This window comes from Macrotis lagotis, chromosome 4, assembly GCF_037893015.1.
Source record: "Macrotis lagotis isolate mMagLag1 chromosome 4, bilby.v1.9.chrom.fasta, whole genome shotgun sequence".
NCBI lineage: Eukaryota > Metazoa > Chordata > Mammalia > Peramelemorphia > Peramelidae > Macrotis > Macrotis lagotis.
Window position 1 is genome coordinate 245,381,170 of NC_133661.1, and position 24,264 is coordinate 245,405,433.

A 24,264-nucleotide genomic window follows, 5' to 3' on the forward strand; every position below is an offset into this window, starting at 1 on the left:
TAGCTGTGTGACCTTGGGCAAGTCACTTACTCCACTGCCTTACAAAAAACAAAAAAACAAAGAACAAAAAAAAACTATCCTGGTATATAATTGGAAAAATAAAACAACACATTAATTAAAAAATTGAAAACTCCTGAGGGCAGGGACTGTCTTTGTGTTACCAGCCATTAGCCCAGTACCTAGCACAAAGGAAACATTTAATTAATGTTGACTGATTATCTCAAATCATAGGTCCAATCCAATACATAATTTTTATTAAATTTTGATTTTTTTGAGTTCCAAATTCTCTCTTTCACCAGGCTTTTCCCCATCCATTGAGAAGACAAACAATATGATAACAATTATACATGCAACCCAGAATTTTTAAAAATTAAATTAGAATGATGAGGGTATACTAGGAACTATCTACAGAAGAGCAGTTAAGAAGTAGAAAGAGTACTGAACTAGAAATCCTGAGAAGTCTGTTGTAGAGTATAAAATTACGGACATAGAGGGAAAAGGTACCTTTAGAGTCCTCTGGTCAAATTTCCTTATTTTATTTTTTTTTAATCTTTAAAATTTAGGGAGTTCTACCTCCTCTATCAATGAGGTTGGTACAATCAATGCAAAATCAATTAACACTATCTTTAGATACTGCAGTGGAGAGAACACTAGTCTGACCTAGTAATTATCTGACCTCAGATAATTACAAACTCAGATCCAGGGAAAGTCAACTTTAACCTCTGTCTGCCTCAGTCTCCTCAACTGTTAAATAGAGATAACAATAGCACCTAATTTTCCAAATGTTTATTTCCTTCCCTCCTTCCATTCTTTCTTCCTCTTTCCCTTCCTTCCTTCCTCTCTCCTGTCTTCCTTCCTTCCTCTCTCCCTCCTTTCCTTCCTTCCTCTCTCCTTTCCTTCTTCTTTCCCTCCTTTTCTTCCTCTCCTATCTTCATTCCTTCCTTCCTTCCTCTCCCTTCTTCCATCCCTCCCTCTCTTCCTTCCTTCTTTGCTTCCTTCTTTCTTTCCTTCCTTCCTAACAACTTATACTCTTAGGAGAATTGCTTGGGGCCACTGAGAAGTTAAATAACTTAGTCAAAGTCTCAGTCACTCTGTGTCAGATGTAGGTCTTTCTGACTTTGATAATGATTCTTCCCACCTCATTTTCACAGATAAGGAAAATAAGATCCAAGCTGATTAAAATGATTGGCCCGGGGGCAGCTTGGTGGCCAGTGGATAGTGCACCTGATAGAGCACCACCCTGGAGTCAGGAGTACCCAGTTCAACTCTGGCCTTCAGACACTTAATAATTACCTAGCTATGTGGCCTTGGGCAAGTCACTTAACCTCCTTTGCCTTGCAAAACAAAACTTAAAAAAAAAATGATTGGCCCAAGGTCATATGAATAGCAAATGGCAGATGTGGGAATAGAAACCAGTGCCACTGACTCCCAATTAGAACCTCACTGTTGTAGGGTTCCATGGCCCTCACTTCCAATCAATATCCTCTCCCCACTAATGACTTAAAGCCATTCCCAAGAAGGGATTCCCCACCCATCTATTATAGTGTAAGTCATTGACTCCACACCATAGGAAGGAGTAAGGGAGGCCCAGGGCTTCAGGATATACACTACCCTTTGTCACCACCAATAAGCCAGAGTTATAAGAATTAGAACTAGATCCCCCAAAATGAGTGAGTGGCAGCAAAGGGTGAGGAAGAGTCCTTTGAGGGCCTGGCCGGTATCCACTCTCTATACTCTACTCATCCTACTCACCTCTTATAAATAAAAGCTCTCCCCCTCATTTTCATGAAGTCATACACATAAACACACACACACACACACACACACACACACACACACACACACACATGCACAATAATTTATTGCTAGTGCCATGTTCCTAGCCGGCTTTATAAAAAGGTAATTAAAGACTGGCACTGCAGCCTATAATTAAATATGAATAAAACGTCTCCAAATGGAACCTAGATGCAAGGTGTTCTTTGGAAATGTTTTATGCTGACGGACAGCAGGAAAAAAACAGAAGGCCCTGTCCCTAAAATTGGGTTTTTTCCTCCAGTACATCTAAAAACAAATGCACCCACCCACCCAATCTTCCAATTCACCTCCCCAAATCCCTTCAGCAACAATCATCAGAAGAAACAAACTGCAGTATTTACAACAATTAGATTCAAACTGAGCCCTCATTGGGCCCCCTAGTCTCACCATAAGTTTCTCTTGATTTTTTAGGGTTTTGTTTTTCCTTCCCACCCACCCCCTTCCCCAACCTTCCATCCCAGAAGCAAAATCAATTAAGTAAAACAACTGCATTTTAAAATGACTGGGTTTTTTTCTGTTTTTAATTACTGTTGTTCTATGATTCAAATTTATCGATGTCCCTGTCTGCAGAAAGAAAAACAATAGGGAGTTTCTCTTCCTCCTTTACTCTCCCCACTACGGTTTTTGTAAAAGTAGAAAAAGTTTGAAAAAAAAATGTGTCATTCCTCTGAGACTTGGCAAGGATTTCAGTTAGCTTACAAAAACAAGCATAGACTGGGGACAGGTATCCCAACATGTAACCTTTCACTTTTGTGTCATAGTCATGTTAAGAAACTTAACAGGGGCAGCTAGGCAGCACAGTGGATAGAGTCAGGAGTACCTGAATTCAAATATGACCTCAGACACTTAATAATTACCTAATTGTGTGACCTTGGGCACTGCCTTACAAAAACCAAAAAGAAAAAACAAACTCTCCAGAAAGCTCGCCATAAGAAATGTGAACTCCCTGACTTCAAGGGACCATGTTTTTTTTTTTATTTTGGTCTTTCATTGTACCCATAGAAACTGGAGTATAGTAAGTACATAATAAATTAATCCATGCTGACTGGGGATAAGCAGGGTCTCCAGGTGCTATTCCTTTGAATTTCCAGGGTTTAAAAGTAGGGGTGTTTCTACTGATATCTGAATAAATACCCAAATGCCTGGGTGTGGAGTCACAAGTTTTATCTATATCAACCCTTCCTGAAACATGAAACGCTTCTACATCTTCAACAACTGGGCTTCCAGTTTCTGATGAAAAAAAATCAATAAGGATCCCACTTGAGGAAACCTAGTTCAAATTACTGGGAAATTTTTTCTCCTACTGAACCAAAAATCTGTCTCCTCATATATCTTCCATTCACTAGCCAAGAAGAACAAGTCTAATTGTTCTTCTATGCAGTATAAAAGAGCAGAAAAAAACATGGGGTATAGATTTGAATCCTCTTATGCTTACTGTCTACGTAACCTTGAGCAAGTCCCTTAACCTAGTCCCTTAACCTCCCTGGGTCTCAGTATCTTTATCTGTAAAATAAAGGGGTTGAATTAGATGGTCCTTGAGGTGCTTCGTAGTCCATACCTATGACCCCTCAAATATTGAAGATGACCATCGTGTCCTTCTTTATATCTTCTCTTTTTCAAGATAAACATCAACCAATCCACACATAAGATGTGGATCCACATATAAGATGGTTTCTAGTCTTCCCATTCCAGTTACCCTTTTAGGTCCCTCCTAAATGTCCCCTAGATATATTTTCAGCTGGTTTGGGATGGGTACTTTTTCTTAATCTGGGGTCCATGGATTCCTGAAGGTTTGTGTGTAAACTATAAAATATCCATGAACTTGGATAGAAAAACATGTTTATTTTCACTAACTTCTAAATGAAATTGAGTATTTTCTGCCAGTATGAAGTTTTTAAAAAAGTATTATTCTGTATGAGTACCACATGCTAAGGAGCTTGTTCTAAATCACTAATTATTAGAGAAATGCAAATTAAAACATCTCTGAGGTACCACCTCACCTCTCAGACTAGCCAATATGACCAGAAAAGACAATGATCAATGTTGGAAGGGAAGTGGGAAATCTGGGACACTAATACTTTATTGGTGGAGCTGTGAACTCATCCAACCTTTCTGGAGAGAAATTTGGAATTTGTTGCCCAGAGGGCAACAAAAATGTGCATATCCTTTGATCCAGCAATACCATTACTGGGATATATATATGTGTGTGTGTGTGTGTGTGTGGGTGTGTGTATACATGTGTATATATATATATATATGTATATATATATATATATATACATATATATATATATATATATATAGTGGTGGCAAAGAATTGGTAACTGAGGGAATGTCCATCAATTGGGGAATGGCTTAACAAACTGTGGTATATGTATGTGATGGAGCACTACTGTTCTATTAGAAACCAGGAGGGAAGGGATTTCAGGGAAACCTGGAAGGATTTGCATGAACTGATGCTGAGCGAGATGAGCAGCACCAGGGGTGGCTAGGTGGCACAGTGGATAGAGCACCCTCCCTGGAGTCAGGAGTACCTGAGTTCAAATCCAGCCTCAGACACTTAATAATTACCTAGCTGTGTGGCCTTGGGCAAGCCATTTAACCCCATTTGCCTTGCTGAGAGAGAGAGAGAGAGAGAGAGAGAGAGAGAGAGAGAGAGAGAGATGAGCAGAACCAGAAGAACACTGTACATCTAACAGCAACATGGGAGTGATGATTAACCTTAATGGACTTGCTTATACCAACAGGGCATCAATCAGGCACAATTTTGGGATATCTGTGATGGAGAATACCATTGTATCCTGAGAAAGAACTGTGGAGTTTTAACAAAGACCAAAGACTTTCTATGTACTTTTAATTAAAAAAAATTTGTCTAATTTTGTAATTCAGCTATATCTCATACTACATGTTTCTTCCTTAAGGATATGATTTCTCTCTTATCACATTCAACTTAGATCAATGCATACTATGGGAATGAAGTAAAGACTAACAAACTGCCTTCTGGGGGGGGAGGGGAGCAAGATTGAGGGGGAAATTGTAAAAATCAAAATAAATAAAACCTTTCTAAAATTAAAAAAAAAATTTTATTCTGAGGAGGGGTTTCTAGGCTTCACCACACTGCCAAAAGAATCTTTGAAAAAGGGGAAAAATGTTAAGAAATTGGGAGCTGTTCAGGGTAACCTGTGAGATGGGTAGCTGGTAGGGGTCTCCTATGCCTACCAACTGGACCATTCTCTTCCCTCATCTGTCACCTGTTGGAGGGCAATAGGTAAGAGGGAGGGAGGAAAGACCCATGATGCACCTGACAAAAACTGAAGGTAGCTTGGCTAGAATTGAATAAAGTGATATATTAACCAAAGGCAGAGATGAGCCTCACCTGCTGGGCACACATGGTTACCACTCAGGAGTTGAGTAAACTGTTTGCCTCAGGTAGCAGCGGTTTCCCCAAAGCCCTAGAAACACAGTAGGCAGGTTACTACGGCACCAGCAAACAACATCTGGCTGGCGATGTCACAAGCCAGCCCACTACCTGGCTCTCCCCATGACTGGATCAATGCCAGCTGTTGGCAGCTAAAATCCTGGGAGGATGCCTCAAATGTAAATGATGAATCAGGACCCCTCCCCAACTTCCAACCCTTGTAGACACATTGGCTGGACCTGAGACTCTGTGGATGTATTTAGGATACAGATGGGGTGAAGCCTAGGAAAAGGTAGGAGAAGACAGCTTGAGGTGCCTCTCCCTCCTTACTTCTACCATATAGGTTCCCTCTCTTCTGAGATGTTGCTCAGACCCCATCTTCTGCATGAAACCCATCTTAATACCTCCCTCAACCCTTCACAGCAGATGCCAGACTCCTCCCTCAATAACTATTTTGTGTTTCTGCATCTATGTATGCACATGTCTATGTCTCTATAGTGTATTTGGTAACTTTTTTTGTTTTTGCAAGGCAGTGGGGTTAAGTGACTTGCCCAAGGTCACATAGCCAGGTAATTATTAAGTGTCTGAAGTCACATTTGAACTCAAGTCCTCCTGACTACAGGGTCAGTGTTCTATCCACTGTACCACCTACCTACCCCTATATTTGCTAACTTTAAATTTTTATGTAATTTAATTATTTCAGTGATGTCTGACTCTTTGTGAGTCCATTTGGGGTTTTCTTGGCAATGGAAATTATTTGAAATTTGAAATTTGAAAAATATTAGAGGGGATTGCCATTTCCTTCTCCAGCTCATTTTACAGAAGAGGCAATTGAGGCAAACAGAGATCAAGTGACTTGCCCAGGGTCACACAGCTAGCAAGTATCTGAAACTGGATCTGAAACAGGCTCAGAGGTCTATCTACTGGGCCACCCAGATGCCTTCATTTACTTGTTATCTCCCCCATTAGAATATAAGTGCGGGAGCAGAAATTGTTTCACTTTTTGTACCAGTTTTTGTATTAGTATTCAATACAATATCTGATATATAATAGGCACTAAATAAATGCTTGCTGACTAATTGTTAAAAGATTTAGAGCTGAAAGACTCTTAGAGATTGAGTCACAGACTCATAACAAGTTCACAGATTTGAAAAGAATCTCAAGCCAACAAGTCAAAAGCCCTCATTTTGAAGATGAGAACACTGAGCTATAGAGAGGTTCAGTTATTTGTTCAAGGTTGAAGGTTCATAAGAATCTGAGGCAGAATTTGAATTCTGGTCTTCTTCACTCTAAGTCTAGTGCCTTAACTACTAAACCATGTTGCCTCTAAATTCAACTTTTCTCAATATACAGATCAGGAGATTAAATAACTTGTCCAGGATCTTGCAGGTAGAAAGCAGAAATTTTAGTTTCACTCAGGTCCTCAACTCCAAATATAGTGCTTCCCCTGCCCCCCATTATATACACCATCAGAGTGTAGTTAGATGGCACCACAGATAGAGTGTTGCAAATCTGACCTCAAATAATTACTAGCAAGTCACTTAATTCTGTTTGCCTCAGATTCCTCATTTGTAAAATTAGGTGGAAATGGCAAACCAGTCCAGTATTTTCATCAAGAAAATGCCAAAGGGTCACAAAGAATCAGACTCAACTGAAAATAACTGAACAACAACAAACATCATGTTGCCTCCTCCTCTCTTTGTACTCTTTCCTCAGTTTCCAATTGATTCTCTGTGTTTTTGTTGTACTCTCCTCTTTTCTTCCAGAAGATGGTTCATCCTTCCTCTCATCACCTGAGGTCTAGGTTCTCTGTACCTTCCAAGGTGGTCATCTGGATAAAGTTGGGTTGAGTTGCTCCATGGGAAGAATATAGTTGGCTCTGCCCAGGTAAAACATTTTTGTTTTTATTTTTTTTTTTTTGTTTTTATTAACAGTCTTGCAAAGATTATTCCTATACTACTGCCAGCCTCAATGAGTGCCCAACCTATTAATGACCCAAAGAAATGTCTCTCTCAGCTATACTTCTTTTTTCATCCTAGCCTACAAGTGTGTATGTGTGTGGGGGGGGGGGGGGGAAGAATACACATTCTAATTTGTTTTTGCAGTTATCTATGTTCCTATCTTACTCATACCTATAATTTAGACTCCTGAAAGGTAAAAATTATATTTTTCTACTTCACCTTTGTACCCTTAGTAGTTTACATGGTATCTTACATTTAATAGCGACTTAGTAAGGAGTCCATGTTCCCCATTGGTAAATTGGATGATATCAAGAGAAAGCAAGGAGGGGTTCCAGCATCTTGGGGGATCCCCCTCCTGTGGTAAATTTATAAAAAGACATGAACAAAAAAGAGCACACAAGTTGGGTAGGCATGGAGGGAATACCCACATATAGGAGATCACAGAGATCTTTGAGTGTGTGAATAATAAATTTTTATTACATTGGGAGACAAACTGAAGAGAATGCAGACCAGTGGAGAAATAGGTGGAGCCTCTCAAAATACATCTTGCATACTGGGATGAGGAGGGAAGGAGAAAGGAACTTGAGATGCTTCTACTTCTCCTCAACCCTAAAAAAATCCAAATCTTTCATACAAATAATGAAAGTCAGCAGCACTGCCTTAGCATTGGGGTAGACACCCCTAGTTCCTTCCTCAGAGCAATTTATTATAATAAAAATAATAAACAATAATAATAGCTTAGATGCATGTAGCTCTTTTCTTTCAAAAAGCTCATATTATCCCCAGGGTACTTACTGAACAGGTTGACGTTATTACAGGGCCATTAGCTATTATTTCTGAGAACTCAGGAAGGAGGGGTGAAGGGTCTGAAGGCTGGGAAAAGGAAAGCATGAATCCTGCCTATTCTAAGGACTGACCCCCAAAATTACAGACTAGCAACCTCAACTGGATTATTGGGGGGAGATTGAAACAAATGGCCAAACCTCTGATTTGCCAAAAGCCTCAAGAAGACAGGTCCTGGGTAATCACCAACCTAGTTCTGTGAAGGGCAAGGCATGTCAGACCAATCTCATTCCTTCCCGTGGAGAATGGCAGGTCCAGCAGATAAGTGGGGAGACAATCAAAAAGCTTTCAGATTGGGTCCCATATGACAGTACTAAGTAGTCAGTCAGCCAAACTCCAGGGAACAGAGAAGACCCGAGTTGGAAATTGGTACTCAAATTCAGCATGGCAAAACTGAAAGAGGAAGGAAGGAAGGAAGGAAGGAAGGAAGGAAGGAAGGAAGGAAGGAAGGAAGGAAGGAAGGAAGGAAGGAACTGGGTTTCAATGTATCAGTTCCAAATGCCCAAGCCTTCACTCCTTTTCCCAGGCTGCAAGTTATTTTCCTTATCAAGATGCACAAAAATATGTATGATCTTAAGTAAATCAACCAACCTTTCCAGGTTCTGGTTCCTTTATCTTAACAGCTAGAATCAGACATTTTAAAGCAGTAAAGAGCCTTAAAGATCAAATCCAACTCCCTTGTTTCGGAGACAATAAAAACTGAGACTATAGAAGGGCTTGGTCAAGATGTATAGATGGCTAAAGCAAGGCCAAGATGAAAATTCTGGTCTCAGAGAGAGGGAGCATGGTGAGTGGATGCAATCTTTCCAGACTGACTGCTATTTCATTGCCATAGGATTTGGTCTCTCATCCTAGTTCTGAAAGCTCACTTCACCCTTTACTACTTCCCTCCCAGCAGTGACCATTCTGCCCTGTGGCCCCTAGAATTGACTGGTTCTACCACTATAAGGAGGAGGCCCAGGCCAGCCACATTTTCATTCATCTCTAGGATACAGTCCTGATTCTCCATTGAACTCTATCTACCATACTGTCTCTCTTTCCTTATCCCATTTCAACTCTCTTATGCACTTTCTTCCTCCATTAGAAGGTAAGCTCAAAGAGGACAACTTGTATTTGTATTCCTAGCATTTTGTGCTAAGCACCTTTCACATAGTAGTGTTTATTAAAGGCTCTATGTTCTACAATAAACCTATGTTCTAAATATTCATAGTAATTTTCTTTGTGATGGTAAAGAAATGGAAATTGCAGGGATACATGTAAATGGGGACTGGATCAACATGTGATATATGACTGATGGAATATTATCATGTTGTAAGAAATGATAAGCAGATTGGTCTTAGGAAAACATGGAAAGACTTGCATGGAATAATGAAAAACAAAATGAACTGAACCAAGAGAACAATGTATACAGTAACAGCAATATTTTTTAAGGAAGATTTTGAGAGAATAAGTAACCTTGACCATATAAATACCCAAATTAGCAATCTGTATACAGAGAAAGGAGGGAGGAGAGGGAAAAGAAAGGGAAAAAGTTACATGATAACTTTATTATATGTTTAAAAGGAATAAAGGGCAGCTGGGTGCATAGTAGATAGAGTACCAGTCCTGGAGTCAGGAGGACCTGTGTTCAAAATAAGTCTCAGCACATTAGCTGTGTGACCTTGGGGAAGTCACTTAAACTCAATGCCCTACAAAAACAACAACAAAAAAAGGAATAGCAAGTTTTACATAATAGATTTACAGTTTTATGTAAAATCATGTTTTTTTCCTATTCAATTATTATGAAAATGCTCATTTTATTAAGTTCAGAAAAAATAAATCAACTTAAAATAATAATTCAAAATAAATTAATAAATTTAATAAAATAAATGTTTACTGACTTCTCACTGATATTGGAGTCAAAGGAGTTGAGTTTGAATTCTAGTTTTGTTACTGCCTTTGTGACATTAGACAAGTCACTTGATTTCTCTGGTCTCAATTTTCTAACTGTAAAATGAGGACATTGGACTCTATGACCTCTAAAATCCCCTTCTGGCTTTAAATACTTTGCTAACTAACAAAAAGTAATAGATGCCTGTGACAGGAGTATGTACCTGTGGGAATATATTCTTAAGATACAACATGATGTGCAAAAAATAGGCTTAGTTAACCTAAGGAGACATACTGAGCAATCGCCAGAGCATCCAGATCATAAAAGAGCAGAGGATATTCCTCAGGTTTTTTTGGTATTCTATGATATGCAAATATATGTAAAACACACATGGTAGTGAATATCTTTTTTTTTAGTTTTTTTTGCAAGGCAATGGGATTAAGTGGCTTGCCCAAGGCCACACAGCTAGGTAATTATTAAGTGTCTGAGGCTGGATTTGAACTCAGGTCCTCCTGACTACAGGGCTGGTGCTCCATCTACTGCGCCACCTAGCCACCCCCGTGAATATCTAATGTGATGGGTACTGCCATGGAATCCTCCTATCCATGTCACATAGCCTTCTTTAATTGTCCAGACACTATTGCATACCTGGGAAACACTGGCTCAAATCTGACATCTCAAAGCAACAAGGCACTGAGCTAAGGAGATCTAAATACAAGAAAAAAGAAAGATACACTTGTCCTCGAGGGGCTTACATTCTCATAGGGGAAGACAATATTGTACACAAAAAAGGTGATGAAGGCTGTGAGGGGGAGGATGGGCAGAGGTCTTATTAACTGGTGCTCAGCCTCCAGCCCAGGCTTCTTTGTCCAGTTTCTCTTGTTCCCTTCCCTAGTTATTTATATCACCAGTACAGAAAAAAAATGTTACCCATTGTGGCTGCTGAAGTTATTAAGATGGGAAAAGTTGAAAGATGAGATTTATGACAGCTGATGGTGGATTATGAAGAATAATTTATCAAATGTCAGATCCCGCAGCCCACAATTTACAAAAGGGCTTGGTTAATCTGGGGAGATCTGATTGGGCCCCCTCCTTCTCCCCCACTTAGCCACTAATGAGTGACAGGTCTAACTGATGGTATCTAAAACTGGCCATCAACCCTAAGTATTTATCTATTTTGCATTAATAATTATTATCACAACATTTTCATAGAGTCAGCCCACCCATAGCTTCTGAGAAGCTTTGCCCACTTAACTCCAGGGACGCTTTGCCAGCTTCCCCATGTAACAACTCCTAAAGTGCTCAGCATCTCCTGGAACAGGTTCAAAGCAAAAGGTGCCAACTGATAACAGGCAACTGGAGGTGGGGGGTGGGCAGAGGAAAACTGTAGCAACTGTAAGAAGATGAAAAGAGTACACTTAATTGGATACTGGAAAAGTGGCAAGAGACCAAAGTGGGGGAGGGAGGGAAAAGAGGAGAAAGGAGGGAGGAGGAAACAAAGTCTTTCACAAAATAGAATCCTCCAGTTGGAATAGACTTTAGAGGTCATCCACTCCTTCTATCACATTCTAAATAAGTGGTCATACAGCCTGCCACTGAAAGCATCCAGTGATGGGGAACTCGCTGTCATCTGAGGTTGCCCATATCACTTGGACAGCTGTAATGGCTAGGAAATATTTCCTCATAGCAAACCCAAATCTGTTTTTCTTCCATTTCCACCCATTGTTCCTGTTTCCATCTTCTAAGGTCAGGCAGAAACAACATAATCCCTCTTCCACACTATTTGAAATCAGCTGTCACATACCTTCTAATTCTCTTCTTTAGACTGTGAATACTGGCCCTGCCCCCCCTTTTGATCCCTTCCAAAGGCAGCTATCTAGGAGAGACAGAGGTAGAGGGATGGGAAGGCTTAGTTGATGATGATCCAACATCAGAGTCCTAATTCCATTCCCAAAGATTGACAGGTCTTCCCATCACCACATTCAACTCATCCAACAAAAAGAGGAAAACTGAATTGTAAAGTATACCGAAATGCATTTTTTTCTGCTATCCTCCAAAAAATCCAATGAAAACCTACATTTGAATTTTTATGAAGATTTAGGATGGTGGTGTTATCTTTTGTCTAAAATCAACCATAACAAACAACAATAATAATAGCTAGAGGTTATGAAGCACTTTTAAGATTTATAAAATATTTCATATATTTTGTCTCATTTGATCCTGACAACAATCCCAGGAGGTAAATGCTCTGATTTTCATTCCCATTTTACAGATGAAGGAACTGAAGCAGAGAAAGGTTAAAGTGATTTGCCCAGAATTATATTGCCTGTATGGCAGGGGTCAAAACTCTGGGCTTCCTAATTCCAAGTCCAATATACTTCTTTATTTTTTCCTTTGTTTTTTCTCCACATTTCCTCCTGGTCTCTACCACAATACACAGGAAAATAAATGATGTTTTCTAAGGTCTTTTCCAAAGACTTTTCCTTTCTACCATTACAATTTATAATTTTTCTTCCTTCCCTCCATCCCCAAACTGGCTTATTCCCTCCCAGCAGTATACATTCTTCAGTTCCTGACCTCAAGTCCCATCACAAGTCCATTGTGTCACACTTGCTTTGGGATCTACTTCAGCAGAGGTAGGTCTGTGTGTGTGTGTGTGTGTGTGTGTGTGTGTGTGTGTGTGTGTGTGTGATGGCTGATGTGTACCCTCCCCACAACAGGGTCTGCCAACATATAAACCCTGAGCCATCCTGACCTGTGAAATGGGCTTGTTCTTTTAATTCAATGAATAGGAAAGTAGCACAGCTGGTCTATTCATAATCAACAAGAAAAACAGATTAGCACGTTGGAGATTAAACATTATTGTTGCTAGAGATTAAACATTGTCTTTACAGCTAACATAAATCAACTACTTTTAAGGTCTGGACTCCTATTCCTGCTGCTGCTGTTGGGAACATGATAATGGTAAAAGATTGAAGTCCTGGGGCAAGTGACTGGTAGGATGAGTTTTTCTACAAGAGGAAGGAACTGATGGTTTACAGAGTTTCTGAATCTGAGAAAAATCCTTCTCCTCAGGTCTCTCCAATTGCAGGAAATGTGGCCCAAAGCAAGAGGATTATTTTGGATTTAGAATCAGAAAGCCCTGAGTTTGAATTCTTTTTCAGACTCTTGGTATTTGTGTGACACTGGGCTTAACCTCTTAAGTCACTTAACAAATCTGTAGCTTAATTTTCTCATCTATAAAATGCAGATAATAATAAAATGCTTCATTAACTTTGTGGTGCTATAACAATAGTATTTTATTATATTTATATGCAATAATATAATTAATGTAATATTTAACAATGATATGATATATAATAGAATTGCTAAAATAATAAACTATAAATTATAGTACAATGAATAATATCTATTGTTGTTATTAGCATTGTTATTGCTGTAATGAAAAGAGAGATAACACCTTCATTCTAAATTTATTCTTTTCTCAGCATTTTCACATCTATGTTGTATTTCTCTCTCTCTCTCTCTCTCTCTCTCTCTCTCTCTCTCTCTCTCTCTCTCTCTCTCTCTCTCTTCCCACCCTCTTCTTGTTTGCAAGGCAATAAGAGTTAAATGACCTTCTCAGGGTCTCACAACTAGTAAGTATCATGTGTTTGAGGGCATATTTGAACTCAAGTGCTCCTGACTCCAGGGCCCAGGTTCGATCCATTGCACCACCTACCTGCCCCAGGGCATTATATTCTCATTGGCTCTTTGGGGAAGTAGCAGGTAGGAGCATTTCAGTGCCTGTAAAAAGGGCATGATCCTAAGAGTCAAGAAGTCAGGGTTCTAGTTCCAATTTCCCCATCATCTTGCTAGATGACCAACTAACCCCAGGGAGCCGTTGCTTCATTTATAAAATGGGCATAATAATCCCTAGTTTACATGCCTCATAAGGTGGATCTGAGAATCAAATAAGGTAATAAATGTAAAAGTACTAGGAATAGCACAAAACAAAGGGTTCTGATTATAAATTTAATAAGCTGATATTCTTTTTTTCTTTTTTTAGGTTTTTGCAAGGCAAATGGGGTTAAGTGGCTTGCCCAAGGCCACACAGCTAGGTAATTATTAAGTGTCTGAGGCCAGATTTGAACTCAGGTATTCCTGACTCCAGGGCCAGTGCTCTATCCACTATGCTACCTAGTCACCACAAAAAGCTGATATTCTAATGGAAGTGAAAACATGCAAATCACTACATATACACACAGATGATACAAGATAAATGATACAGTGTATATATGACCTCAGAAAAAAGACACTAGCTACTGAAAGTGGTCCTTGCACGGCCCCATGACAGCAGGGTCATACCTAGGTATGTCTAATCCTCAGATTCTAGAACCTTAATGTCTAACCTTTTACTTCTTCCCAATATGGCAAGTGATATAAAATAATAATCACAACAACTCATATTTAGATACCACCTTAAGGTTTACAAAACACTTTCTTCATTATCCCATAAGGCTGATAATATGACTGTTATTATAACCCTTTTTAGAGAGATGAAGAGACTGTTCATGGTCACATAGCTAGCAAATGCTGGAGTCAGAACTCACATTCAGGTCTTCTGAGTGAAGATGAAAGGCATAGTGGAAAGAGTTCTAGCCTAGGTTCAGAGTTCCTGGGTTCAAATCTCACTTCAGTCACTACCTATTTGATGTTAATCAAGTCACTGACTCTCTGGCCCTCAGCTTCCCCCTCTATACATTAAAAGGGTTAGGAGACAATGTAGTAGAATTGTAGAGCCCTGGCTCTGCAATAAAGGGACCTGGGTTCAAATCTCACCTCTGATACTATCTGTGTGACCTTGGGCAAATCACCTGACCTTCTCTCCCTTCTTTCCTCCAGTCCCTCACCAGACCTCAGTTTTCTCATGTGAGAAATGAGATTAGACTGGCCTCTGAAGTCTCTTCTAGGTCTAAAATCTAGGATCCTAAAACTCCAACATAAGTTTGGTGAGGTCTCTTTCCACTATACTTAATCTCTCTGAGTCTAAATTTCCTCATCTGTCATGTGAGGTATGAATAAGAGCAGGCATTCTTTTTTTAAAAAATGTTTTCTAGATTTGCATGGACGGATATTGAATGAAGGGAGCAGAACCAGGAGAATTTGAACACATTAACAACATTGTGAGATGATCAATTATGATGGATGCAGCTCCTCCCAGCAGTTCAGAGATCAAGGACAACCCTGGGAGACTTTCTATGGACAATACACATCCACATCAGAAGACAATACTAGGACAATACTGAATGCAGAGCAAAGCATACTATGATCACTTTTTAAAAAGTTCCTTGATGTTTTTCCTTTTTCCTCTCATGGTTTTGTCTTTCCCTTTAGTTCTAATTCCTCTTTCGCAACATGACTAAAATGTAAATATGTTAAACAGGAATTCACATGTACAACTTATACCCCAACCACCATGGGAGAGGGCAGAGAAAGGAAAACGTAGAACTCACAAATTTGCAAAGGGATGAATGTTGAAAAACTACCATTGCATGTAATCAGAAAATTAAAATAAAATTTCAGTTAAAAAAATAAATATATATAAATGCTTTCTTTATCTTTCAAAATACTGAGTTCTAAATGCTCTCCTTCCCTCCAGCCCCTCATCTACTCATTGAGAAAGCAAGCAAAAATGAGGATCAGGCATTGACTTTTTTGTATTTGTAGATGCTATTGGTGTTCTTGTGAAACTTAATGAAATCCTTCTCAGGATAATGTACAAAATAAAACAAAACAAAACAGGATTGCAAAGAACATCAATTATATTAAAATAAATATGTAATTTTTTTCTCATCCAAGTTCAAGAACTCCCTGAAATCTATCCACTGGCCCCTCTGGGGGGATCCATGGACCCCAGGTAAAGAACCCTTGGATTAAATGATTCATAGAGCTATGTCCAGCTCTAACACTCTAGTACTTTTGTCTTCCATTTTACTCAAATTTAAATTATTTTCCGTGAAGCAACAGAAGACTCCAGAGTAGTATTTGCACATGTTTTACAAATTACAAGCTCTGGGTCAGGCTCTAATCCCTGCCTTTTACTCAAAGCCTGGTCTGTCTCACACTAACCCTCAGCACAACTCTAGAGAAGTATCACAGAAGGGTAGGAGAAAAGACAAGGCAAAGAACAGAAGGCATATCTCCATCATCATGGGACACACTCAAGGTATTCCTTATCTTTCCAGGCCCCATGTAATCAATGGGGCTTCTCCAATTCACTATTTCTTTGATTCAATAAACACTTTTATGGGTTACCCGCTCCCAAAGAGATGGGGAGAAAAATATACATCAGACAATCAGTCCTGGGAGAGATGCTGACCCCACCCCAAGAAAGCCCTCACTGCAGCATTGCTAGTGAATTTCAATCCCTACAGGTAAAACATAAACACACTGATGGCCTTCAGAGCCAAGTATAAAGAACTCTGATATCATGTAGCATGAGGTAAAACTCAATTCAAGGATTGTCTGCCTTGATTCTCCCATCTATTAACTGCCCTCCTCACCATAAACTCTGTGATTTATTTTGATTACACAAAAACATACTCACACACATACATACAAAGACACATAGACATAGATACACAAACACACAAAGACATACAAAGACAGACACACAGACACACAAACACACACAGACATAACAAAGAAACATAGACACACAGCTACGCAAACACACACAGGCTCACACACATACAAACGCACACACAAATCCTTCATGAGGTCATCCCAAATAGACTTTAAGTTCTTTAAGGGCAGGGCTGCTTCATCATTGTTTTTATCTCCAGTACCTACCATATAGCAGGTAGAGACTTAGTAAAAGTTCATTGATTGACTGAAAAGAGGAAAACAAAACAAGAGACATTCTGGAGGCCTAAACTGCGACTGAGCAGTGAAAGAGAGCCCAGACAGCATCTCCACCACTCCTTCTCATTGACTAATGCAAGCCCATTTGTTCTGGCTGACATTAATGCCTCTTGCCATCCATCTCCGACTCTTTAAATTACCTTTTTATGGCCAAAATCTTTCTCATAATTGATAAAAATCTCCTTTTGATGTCCTGCATTATTGGGGACAAAACTGGTTTTTTTTATTCCTCATTATGTTTTTAATATAAATGTATTTTTTATTGATAGCTGCTGGGAAAGCAGGAAAAGAAAAGAAGTCAGATGTCTCCCCTTCCCCCTCCTCACTCCGGGCAGTTCTTTATCATTCAGTCCTCTCTCTTCTCCTTCTACCAGTAGACATTAGCAGCCCAGATCCTTCTGTTTTCTGATTATACCAAAGAAGGCAGGAGGGAGGGAGATAGGAGGAGAGGGGGCATGAATACAGAGAAGGTAGCATAAGGTACAATAAATATGATCTCTAAAAAGGTGTCTGGGATGGGAAGGAGAAGCAGAGTCATCACCATGGGTAGCACTGGAATAGCTTGGGCATAGGTGAGTAGCCCTCAAGGGGTCCCTGAGAGGGGAAGGGGTGCAATCTGGCAGTGTATACAGCTACAGACTGAAAGTCATGAAGATCTGGGTTTGAAACCTGCTTCCAATGATTACTAGCTGTATCACCCTGGACAAGTTCTTTCTCTGAGTCTCTGTTTCCTCATCTGTAAAATGGAAATCATCAAAGAGTCTCCCTCATAGAGTCTGTTATATCTAATGAGAAGGTATGAAAAGAGTTTTTTGATCCATCAGCAAGCATTTATTATTGCCAATTATGGGCCATATACTGTGTGAGATACTAGGGATATAAACCTCATGGCACAGTATAAATATCAGCAATTATTATCAAGACAGCAATCAAAAAAAAAGCTCAGAGGCATGAAGGATTTTCATTTCAGGAGGACAGAGAGAGAATGTAATGGGAAACTATGAGCTCCTTGAGGCCAGGGATTGGTTTTTATTTTGGCCTAGTATCCCTAGCAGCCTTGCATACAGCAGACCCAGCTATTTATAGCTGCTGTATTAGAAAATGAATCCTAGCTGTGTGGCCTTGGGCAAGCCACTTAACCCCATTTGTCTTGCAAAAATCTAAAAGAAAAAAAAATCATGAAAAAAAAACTGTTGGGAAATTGGAAGTTAGTATGTTAGAAACTTAGATTAGACCAATACCTCATACCATTTACCAAGATAAGATCAAAATGGATACAGGATCTAGACATAAAAAAAAATATTACAAGCAAACTAGAAGATGTACCTTGTCAGATCTATGGAAAGGGAAGCAATTTATGACCAAGGAAGAGATGGAGAACATCACTAAAAACAAACTAGATAATTTTGATTACATTAAATTAAAAAGCTTTTGTACAGACAAAACCATTGTAACCAAGATCAAAAGAAATGTAGTAAATTGGGAAACAATTTTACAACTAGTGTTTCTGAAAAAGGACTCATTTCTAAAATATACAAAGAACTGAGTCAAATATAAAAAAAAGACAAGCCATTCCCCAACTGACAAATGATCAAAGGATATGAAAAGGCAATTTGCAGATGAAGAAATCAAAGCCATCCATAGTAATATGAAAAATTGCTCTAAATCACTAATTATTAGAGAAATGCAAACTAAAACATCTCTGAGGTACCAGCTCACACCCCTCAGACTGGCCAATATGACCAGAAAGGACAATGATCAATGTTGGAAGGGATGTGGGAAATCTGGGACACTAATACATTGTTGGTGGAGCTATGAACTCATCCAACCTTTCTGGAGAGAAATTTGAAATTATGCCCAAAAGGCAACAAAAATGTGCATACCCTTTGATACAGCAATACCACTACTGGGTCTAAAATACCCTGAAGAGATTATGAAAAAAAGGGTAAAAACATCACCTGTACATAAATGTTCATAGCAATTCTCTTTGTGGTGGCAAAGAAATAGAAACTTGAGGAAATGCCCTTCAATTGGGGAATGGCTTAACAAACTGTGGTATATGTATGTGATGGAACACTATTGTTCTATTAGAAACAAGGAGGGATGGGAATTCAGGGAAGCCTGGAAGGATTTGCAAGAACTGATGCTGAGTGAGATGAGCAGAACCAGAAGAACACTGTACATCCTAACAGTAACATGGGAGTGATGATCAACCTTAATGGACTTGCTCATACCAACAGGGCATCAATCAGGCACAATTTTGGGATATCTGTGATGGAGCATGCCATCTGTATCTTAAGAAAGAATTGTGGAGTTTGAACAAAAACCAAAGACTTTCTATGTACCATTAATTTAATTTGTAAAAATTGTCTTATAATGTAATTCTGCTATATCTCATACTCTATGTTTCTTCTTTAAGGATATGATTTTTCTCTCATCACATTCAACTTAGATCAATACATACTATGGGAATGACATAAAGACTAACAAACTGCCTTCTGTGGGGGGGGAGGGAAGCAAGATTGGTGCAAAAATCGTAAAACTGAAAATAAATAAAACCTTTATAAAATTAAAAAAGAAATCATGAGCAGTTGGACTTTAAAGAAGGAAAGACTTGCATGAACTGATGCTGAGTGAAGTGAGCAGAACCAGCACACTCTACACCCTAAAAGCAACACTGTGAGATGATCAACTAGGTTGGATACAGCTCCTTTCATCAGTTCAACAATCAAGGACAATCCTGAGAAACCTGCTATGGGAAAAAGCCATCCACATTCAGAGAAAAAACTATGACATCTGAATACAGAGCAAATGCACAATGTTCACTTTAAAAAATTTCTTTTATGCTGTTTCCTTTTCTATCATGGCTTTTTCACCCTGCTAATTCCTCTTTAACAACATGATTAATATTGGAAATATGTTAAACATGACTGTATATGAACAATCTATATAAGACTGTTCTCTGCCATGGGAAGAGGGGGAAGGGAAGATGGTAGAAACATGTAGAATTCAAAAGTTTGCAAAAGGATGAATGCAGAAAACCACTTTTGCATGTAATTGGAAAAATAAAATAAAATTTTTTAAAAAGAAAATGAATCAAAAATGTGATCTTAAGTTACATTAATTATAGTGTTTGAAGAAAGGGAGGCACTAAGCTCTCCTTGTGCGCTACAGTTGAAAAAGGGAGGCATTAAGTTCTCCTTGTGCTCTACAGTAGTTTGGCCAGAGGAGGTCAACACAGATGGTGAAAGATGATCAAAACCAATATCATCTGAGGAATGGTTGGAGACAAAAGAGACTTAGAAAGCATCTAAGGATGCCTCCAAAGGATCTAATAGCTAGCAGAAGAAAAAGAGATTAGATGTAATTCCATATAGATAAAGTAAACAGAACTAGGACCCATGAAGTATAACAAGGCATATTTTGGCTCATACTAAGGGAAAACCTTCAAAACAACTAGAATTTTCCAAAAGTGAAAGGGGCTGCCTCATAAATGTTTATTAAATGTTGAAAGAATTCATCAATGAAAGAAATGATATATTGAGTGTCCCATCACTGGAGATGCTCAAGTAGAAGCTAAGTGACCACTTGTTGGGAATTTTGTAAGGGTTCTTAAATTTTGTGTGAGTCATGGAACCCTTTGGTAATCTGGTAAAACCTATGGATCTCTTTAGGATTATGTCTTTAAATGAATAAAAATGTATAAGTCTACCAAAAAAAATCATCCCAAACTATAGTAAAATACATTTATCAAAATATTTTTAAAAAAAAAACAAGACCAGAGGTTAAAAACCTTGACACAGTGGGAAATAGACTACATCACTGGAATCAGATTGAAATTGAAAAGGGGGCCAACTAAACTATATATATATATATATATATATATATATATATATCCTCACAAGTCACATGTTAACAGTTTTAAAATATAATATTATTCATATTTTTGTTTATTTTGTTAAATATTTTCAATTACATTTTAATCTGGTTTGGGCTGCACTTGGGATTATTGAGGGCTACATGAGGCTTTCCAGATGTGTTTGATACCTAAGTTGAGAAGACTTACTTATGAATTTTCATCTACCACCATCCTACTCTGCAGGTATAGGACTTCTCTGCCACTTTCTGAATTCTTTCCCATCTCTTCCCCTGAAAACTTTTTTACAGAATAGAATTTCTTATGATGGAGGAAGTACAGCCGCCATTCCCTCCTAATTCTACAGGAAAAAAAATTCTCCCATCCTTCTCTTCAGGTGGTATGGTTCTTCAATGGCTACATTAATACCCCAGCATTAGTCAGAGAGGAACAGTATGCTTTCTAAGTACTTATTACAACTCTGCTTTTGACTCTCTGCGACTCTAGGCCACACTTGTCCTTCTTGGGAACATAAGGTACAACACAAATGACAGCAAAGCTCCTAGTCCCCCTAAAGTGTTAGGATTGTGCCTATTCTTAACAACAGTAATAAACACCTAGATGTTGAGCTGCTGACAGCCCTAAGGGGAGGAAAGGAGAGCCTGAATGTAATGCTAAGAGGACTGGTTTCAAAGACAGGGTGTGAGACAGGACTAATAGGAGAAGGGAAGGCTTGTTTTCAATAAATATGGAGAAGTCAGAAAGCCAAGACAGTAAGAGCTCCAAATTGAAAATATGGAGACAGGGTAGTATGGTGGATCTGCAACTGACTCTAAGACTGCATGATTAACTACTTGGGTGATCCAAGACTAGTTAACTACTCTGTGTTTCCTGTAGGAGGAGGGCATTGGCTTAGAGAGTCCTTCTAACTCTGAATCCATAAATCTATGGATCTTATCAGACAAGAAAAGACCAGGTCACCATGTGGGGAGTCCAGAGCCATATTTCTAAAACCAAAAGTTTTATCAGGTCATTATTCAAAAATCTTTCCAAATAAGGTAGAAATATGCAAGCTGGAATCCAAGGGCCTCCATAATCTGGTCCCATTACAACCTAATATAATGAACTGTATCCCCCACTCCTTTCTAGGGTGTATCCTGCACCCTAATCATGAGGGTTTTCTCTCTATTTCACAAATCCATACTTAGTCCTACCTAATCCCTTTGTTCCTACTGTTCCATGAATTTTCAGCCTATTTTTCATCGCCCATTGGTCCTTATGAATCCTACTCAATGTTCAAGATTCAGCTAAAGTCCTACCTCCTCCATTAAACCTTCCTTAAACTATTTCAGCTCACATCAATTTCTTCTTCCTCTGAGTTTCTATATCAAGCCTAGTATTTCTAAGCTTCCTCTCTCCTTGACTCTACTCATGCTGATCCTTCCAGTAGAATATAAAACTCCAGACTCACAGAATGAGATGTGCTGCAACATGTCCCCAGGCAAGTATTACTATTGTCTTCTTGGCAGTAATCTTCCCAACAATAGGAAGGAAGGAAGGAAGGAAGGAAGGGAGAAAGGAAGGAAGGAAGGAAGGAAGGAAGGAAGGAAGGAAGGAAGGAAGGAAGGAAAGAAGGAAGGAAGGAAGGGAGAAAGGAAGAGGAAAGAGGAAGGAAGGAAGGAAGAAGGAAGGGAAGAAGGAGGAAGGAAGGGAAGAAGGGAGGGAGGAAGGAAGGGAGGAAGGAAGGAAGGAAGGAAGGAAGGAAGGAAGGAAGGAAGGAAGGAAGGAAGGAAGGAAGGAAGGAAGGAAGGAAGGAAGGAAGGAAGGAAGGAAAGGAAAGGAACAAGGGAGAAAGGGAGGGAGGAGATGGAGGGAGGAAGGGAGGGAGGGAGGATAGGAGAGAGAAGGAAGGAAAACATTTACTTTTCTAAATGTTATTTTATATTATTTTTTCCAATTAAATGCAAAGATAATTTTCAACAATCATATTTTTGTAAGCTTTTCAGTTCCACATTTTCCTACAACCCTCCCTGCTTCCCTCCCTCCTTCCCATATCAGCAAGTAATCTGATATAGGTTTTATATGTACAACCATGCTTAATATATTTCCATATTAGTCATGTTTTAAGAAGAATCAGGAAAAGGAAAAAAAAATATGAGAAAGAAAAAATAAAACAATAGTATGCTTTGGTCTGTATTCAGACTCTATAGTTTTGTTTTTTTTAACCTCTGGATATGGTTGGTAATTAAGAAGAATTTAGTAAGTGCTCAGGCATTGGGCTAATAAAGTCTTACAAATATTTAATTTGATTCCTACCAAATTCGGAGTAAATAGGTACTTTATTATTCCTATTTCACTGAGACAAAAGTTAAGTGACTTGCCTAGAGTCAAAGAGCCAGTAAATATCTGAGGCTGGATTTGAACTTGGGTCTTCCTGATTCTAGAACCAGTGTTCTAACCATAGTGCCACCTCATTTCCTCTAGGTTCCATTACTAATGGTCATACTGAGCTGTTTCCTCAATGGCAAAATGAGGGAGCTAGATGAAATTATCTACAGTCCCATGGAGCTCTAAAGCTATAATCCTATGAATTCTTGGACTACAAAACTACTAAGTTTTCTATTTGCCCCTCTATGGTATAATTTCATTTAATCTTTTGCTACTAGTTGTCAAGTTGTTTTTAATCATGTCCAATTCTTCATGATAGTATTTGGGATCTTCTTAAGAATAATTTGACCTTTCCCTCTCCATCTCATTTTATAGATGAGGAAACTAGGGCAAACAGGGTTAAATGACCTGCCCAGTATCACACAACTAATAAGTATCTGAGATTAGATTTGAACTCATGAAGATGAGTCTTCTCATTTCCAAACTTAGTCCTCTATCCACCAAAACCCCAGCTGCCCTTTCTGCTAGTAGACAGAAGGCTATAATCTATTAGTCAGTCATTTTACTGACTAAGCAGGTATATGATAGTAAACCAATTTCATAGATATTATAGGGAACTCAGAGAGAAAATTCCTGATACTGATTACATATGCAAGCCAAAACTCATCACAACAAATGCCAATGGAAGAATAACCTCTGTAGATCAAAAAACAAAAACAAAATTTCCAACTACCTACTTTTTTCAGACCAAATTCAATGCAGAGCAGCATTTCAACAAATAATAACTCATTAATTACCTACTCTGTGTGAGACATTGTCCTAAAAGTTGGAAATAAAAGATAGAGAGGAAACAAATCCTGCTATTCTCAAATAATGATGGGACGGAAACCTATGCAAATTTCTATGGTTCAAGGCAAAATGAGATAAGCATAAAGAAGCTGAGGGATGAAATGATTTCATGAAAGAATAGCATCTGAGTTGGGCCTTGATAGAACAGAGGTAATTCAAGAGTTTAAGACAGTATGGTGAATTATATAAATGTTCTTTTGCACTTTGTGATATGTAAATGCAGTGTTGAGCAGATATAATCATTCTATTTACCTATTATCTATAATACTATTGCTAGTATTCTGTTTTTCTCCTTATGTAAAGCAATTTGTCAAGTAAAACTTCACACTATATGTTTACTCTATAGTTTATTAATGTT

The 24,264-nt window shown here is 38.7% G+C and overlaps 1 protein-coding gene and 1 long non-coding RNA gene across 7 annotated transcripts in view; one reads left to right on the forward strand and one right to left on the reverse strand.

The window, feature by feature from the left end:
* Positions 1–24,264, reverse strand: part of ADCK1 (aarF domain containing kinase 1) — a 171,342-nt gene that overhangs the window by 69,863 nt on the left and 77,215 nt on the right. Inside the window, exon 1 of one of the 5 annotated variants that reach the window (XM_074235626.1) lies at positions 5,192–6,314. The exons of the other annotated variants lie outside the window; for them this stretch is intronic. Within the exon in view, the coding sequence (XP_074091727.1) occupies positions 5,192–5,206 (15 nt within the window). The 5' untranslated portion in view covers positions 5,207–6,314. Of the gene's footprint in view, positions 1–5,191; positions 6,315–24,264 lie in introns of those variants that run through there. 5 annotated transcript variants of the gene reach the window in all.
* Positions 5,367–15,446, forward strand: LOC141522293 (uncharacterized). Of its 2 annotated transcripts, XR_012478189.1 has the most exons (4): positions 5,367–5,525; positions 7,000–7,120; positions 12,460–12,543; positions 15,007–15,446. It is a non-coding gene; the product is annotated as an uncharacterized LOC141522293 (long non-coding RNA). The 2 variants fall into 2 exon arrangements; XR_012478190.1 differs by lacking the exon at positions 12,460–12,543.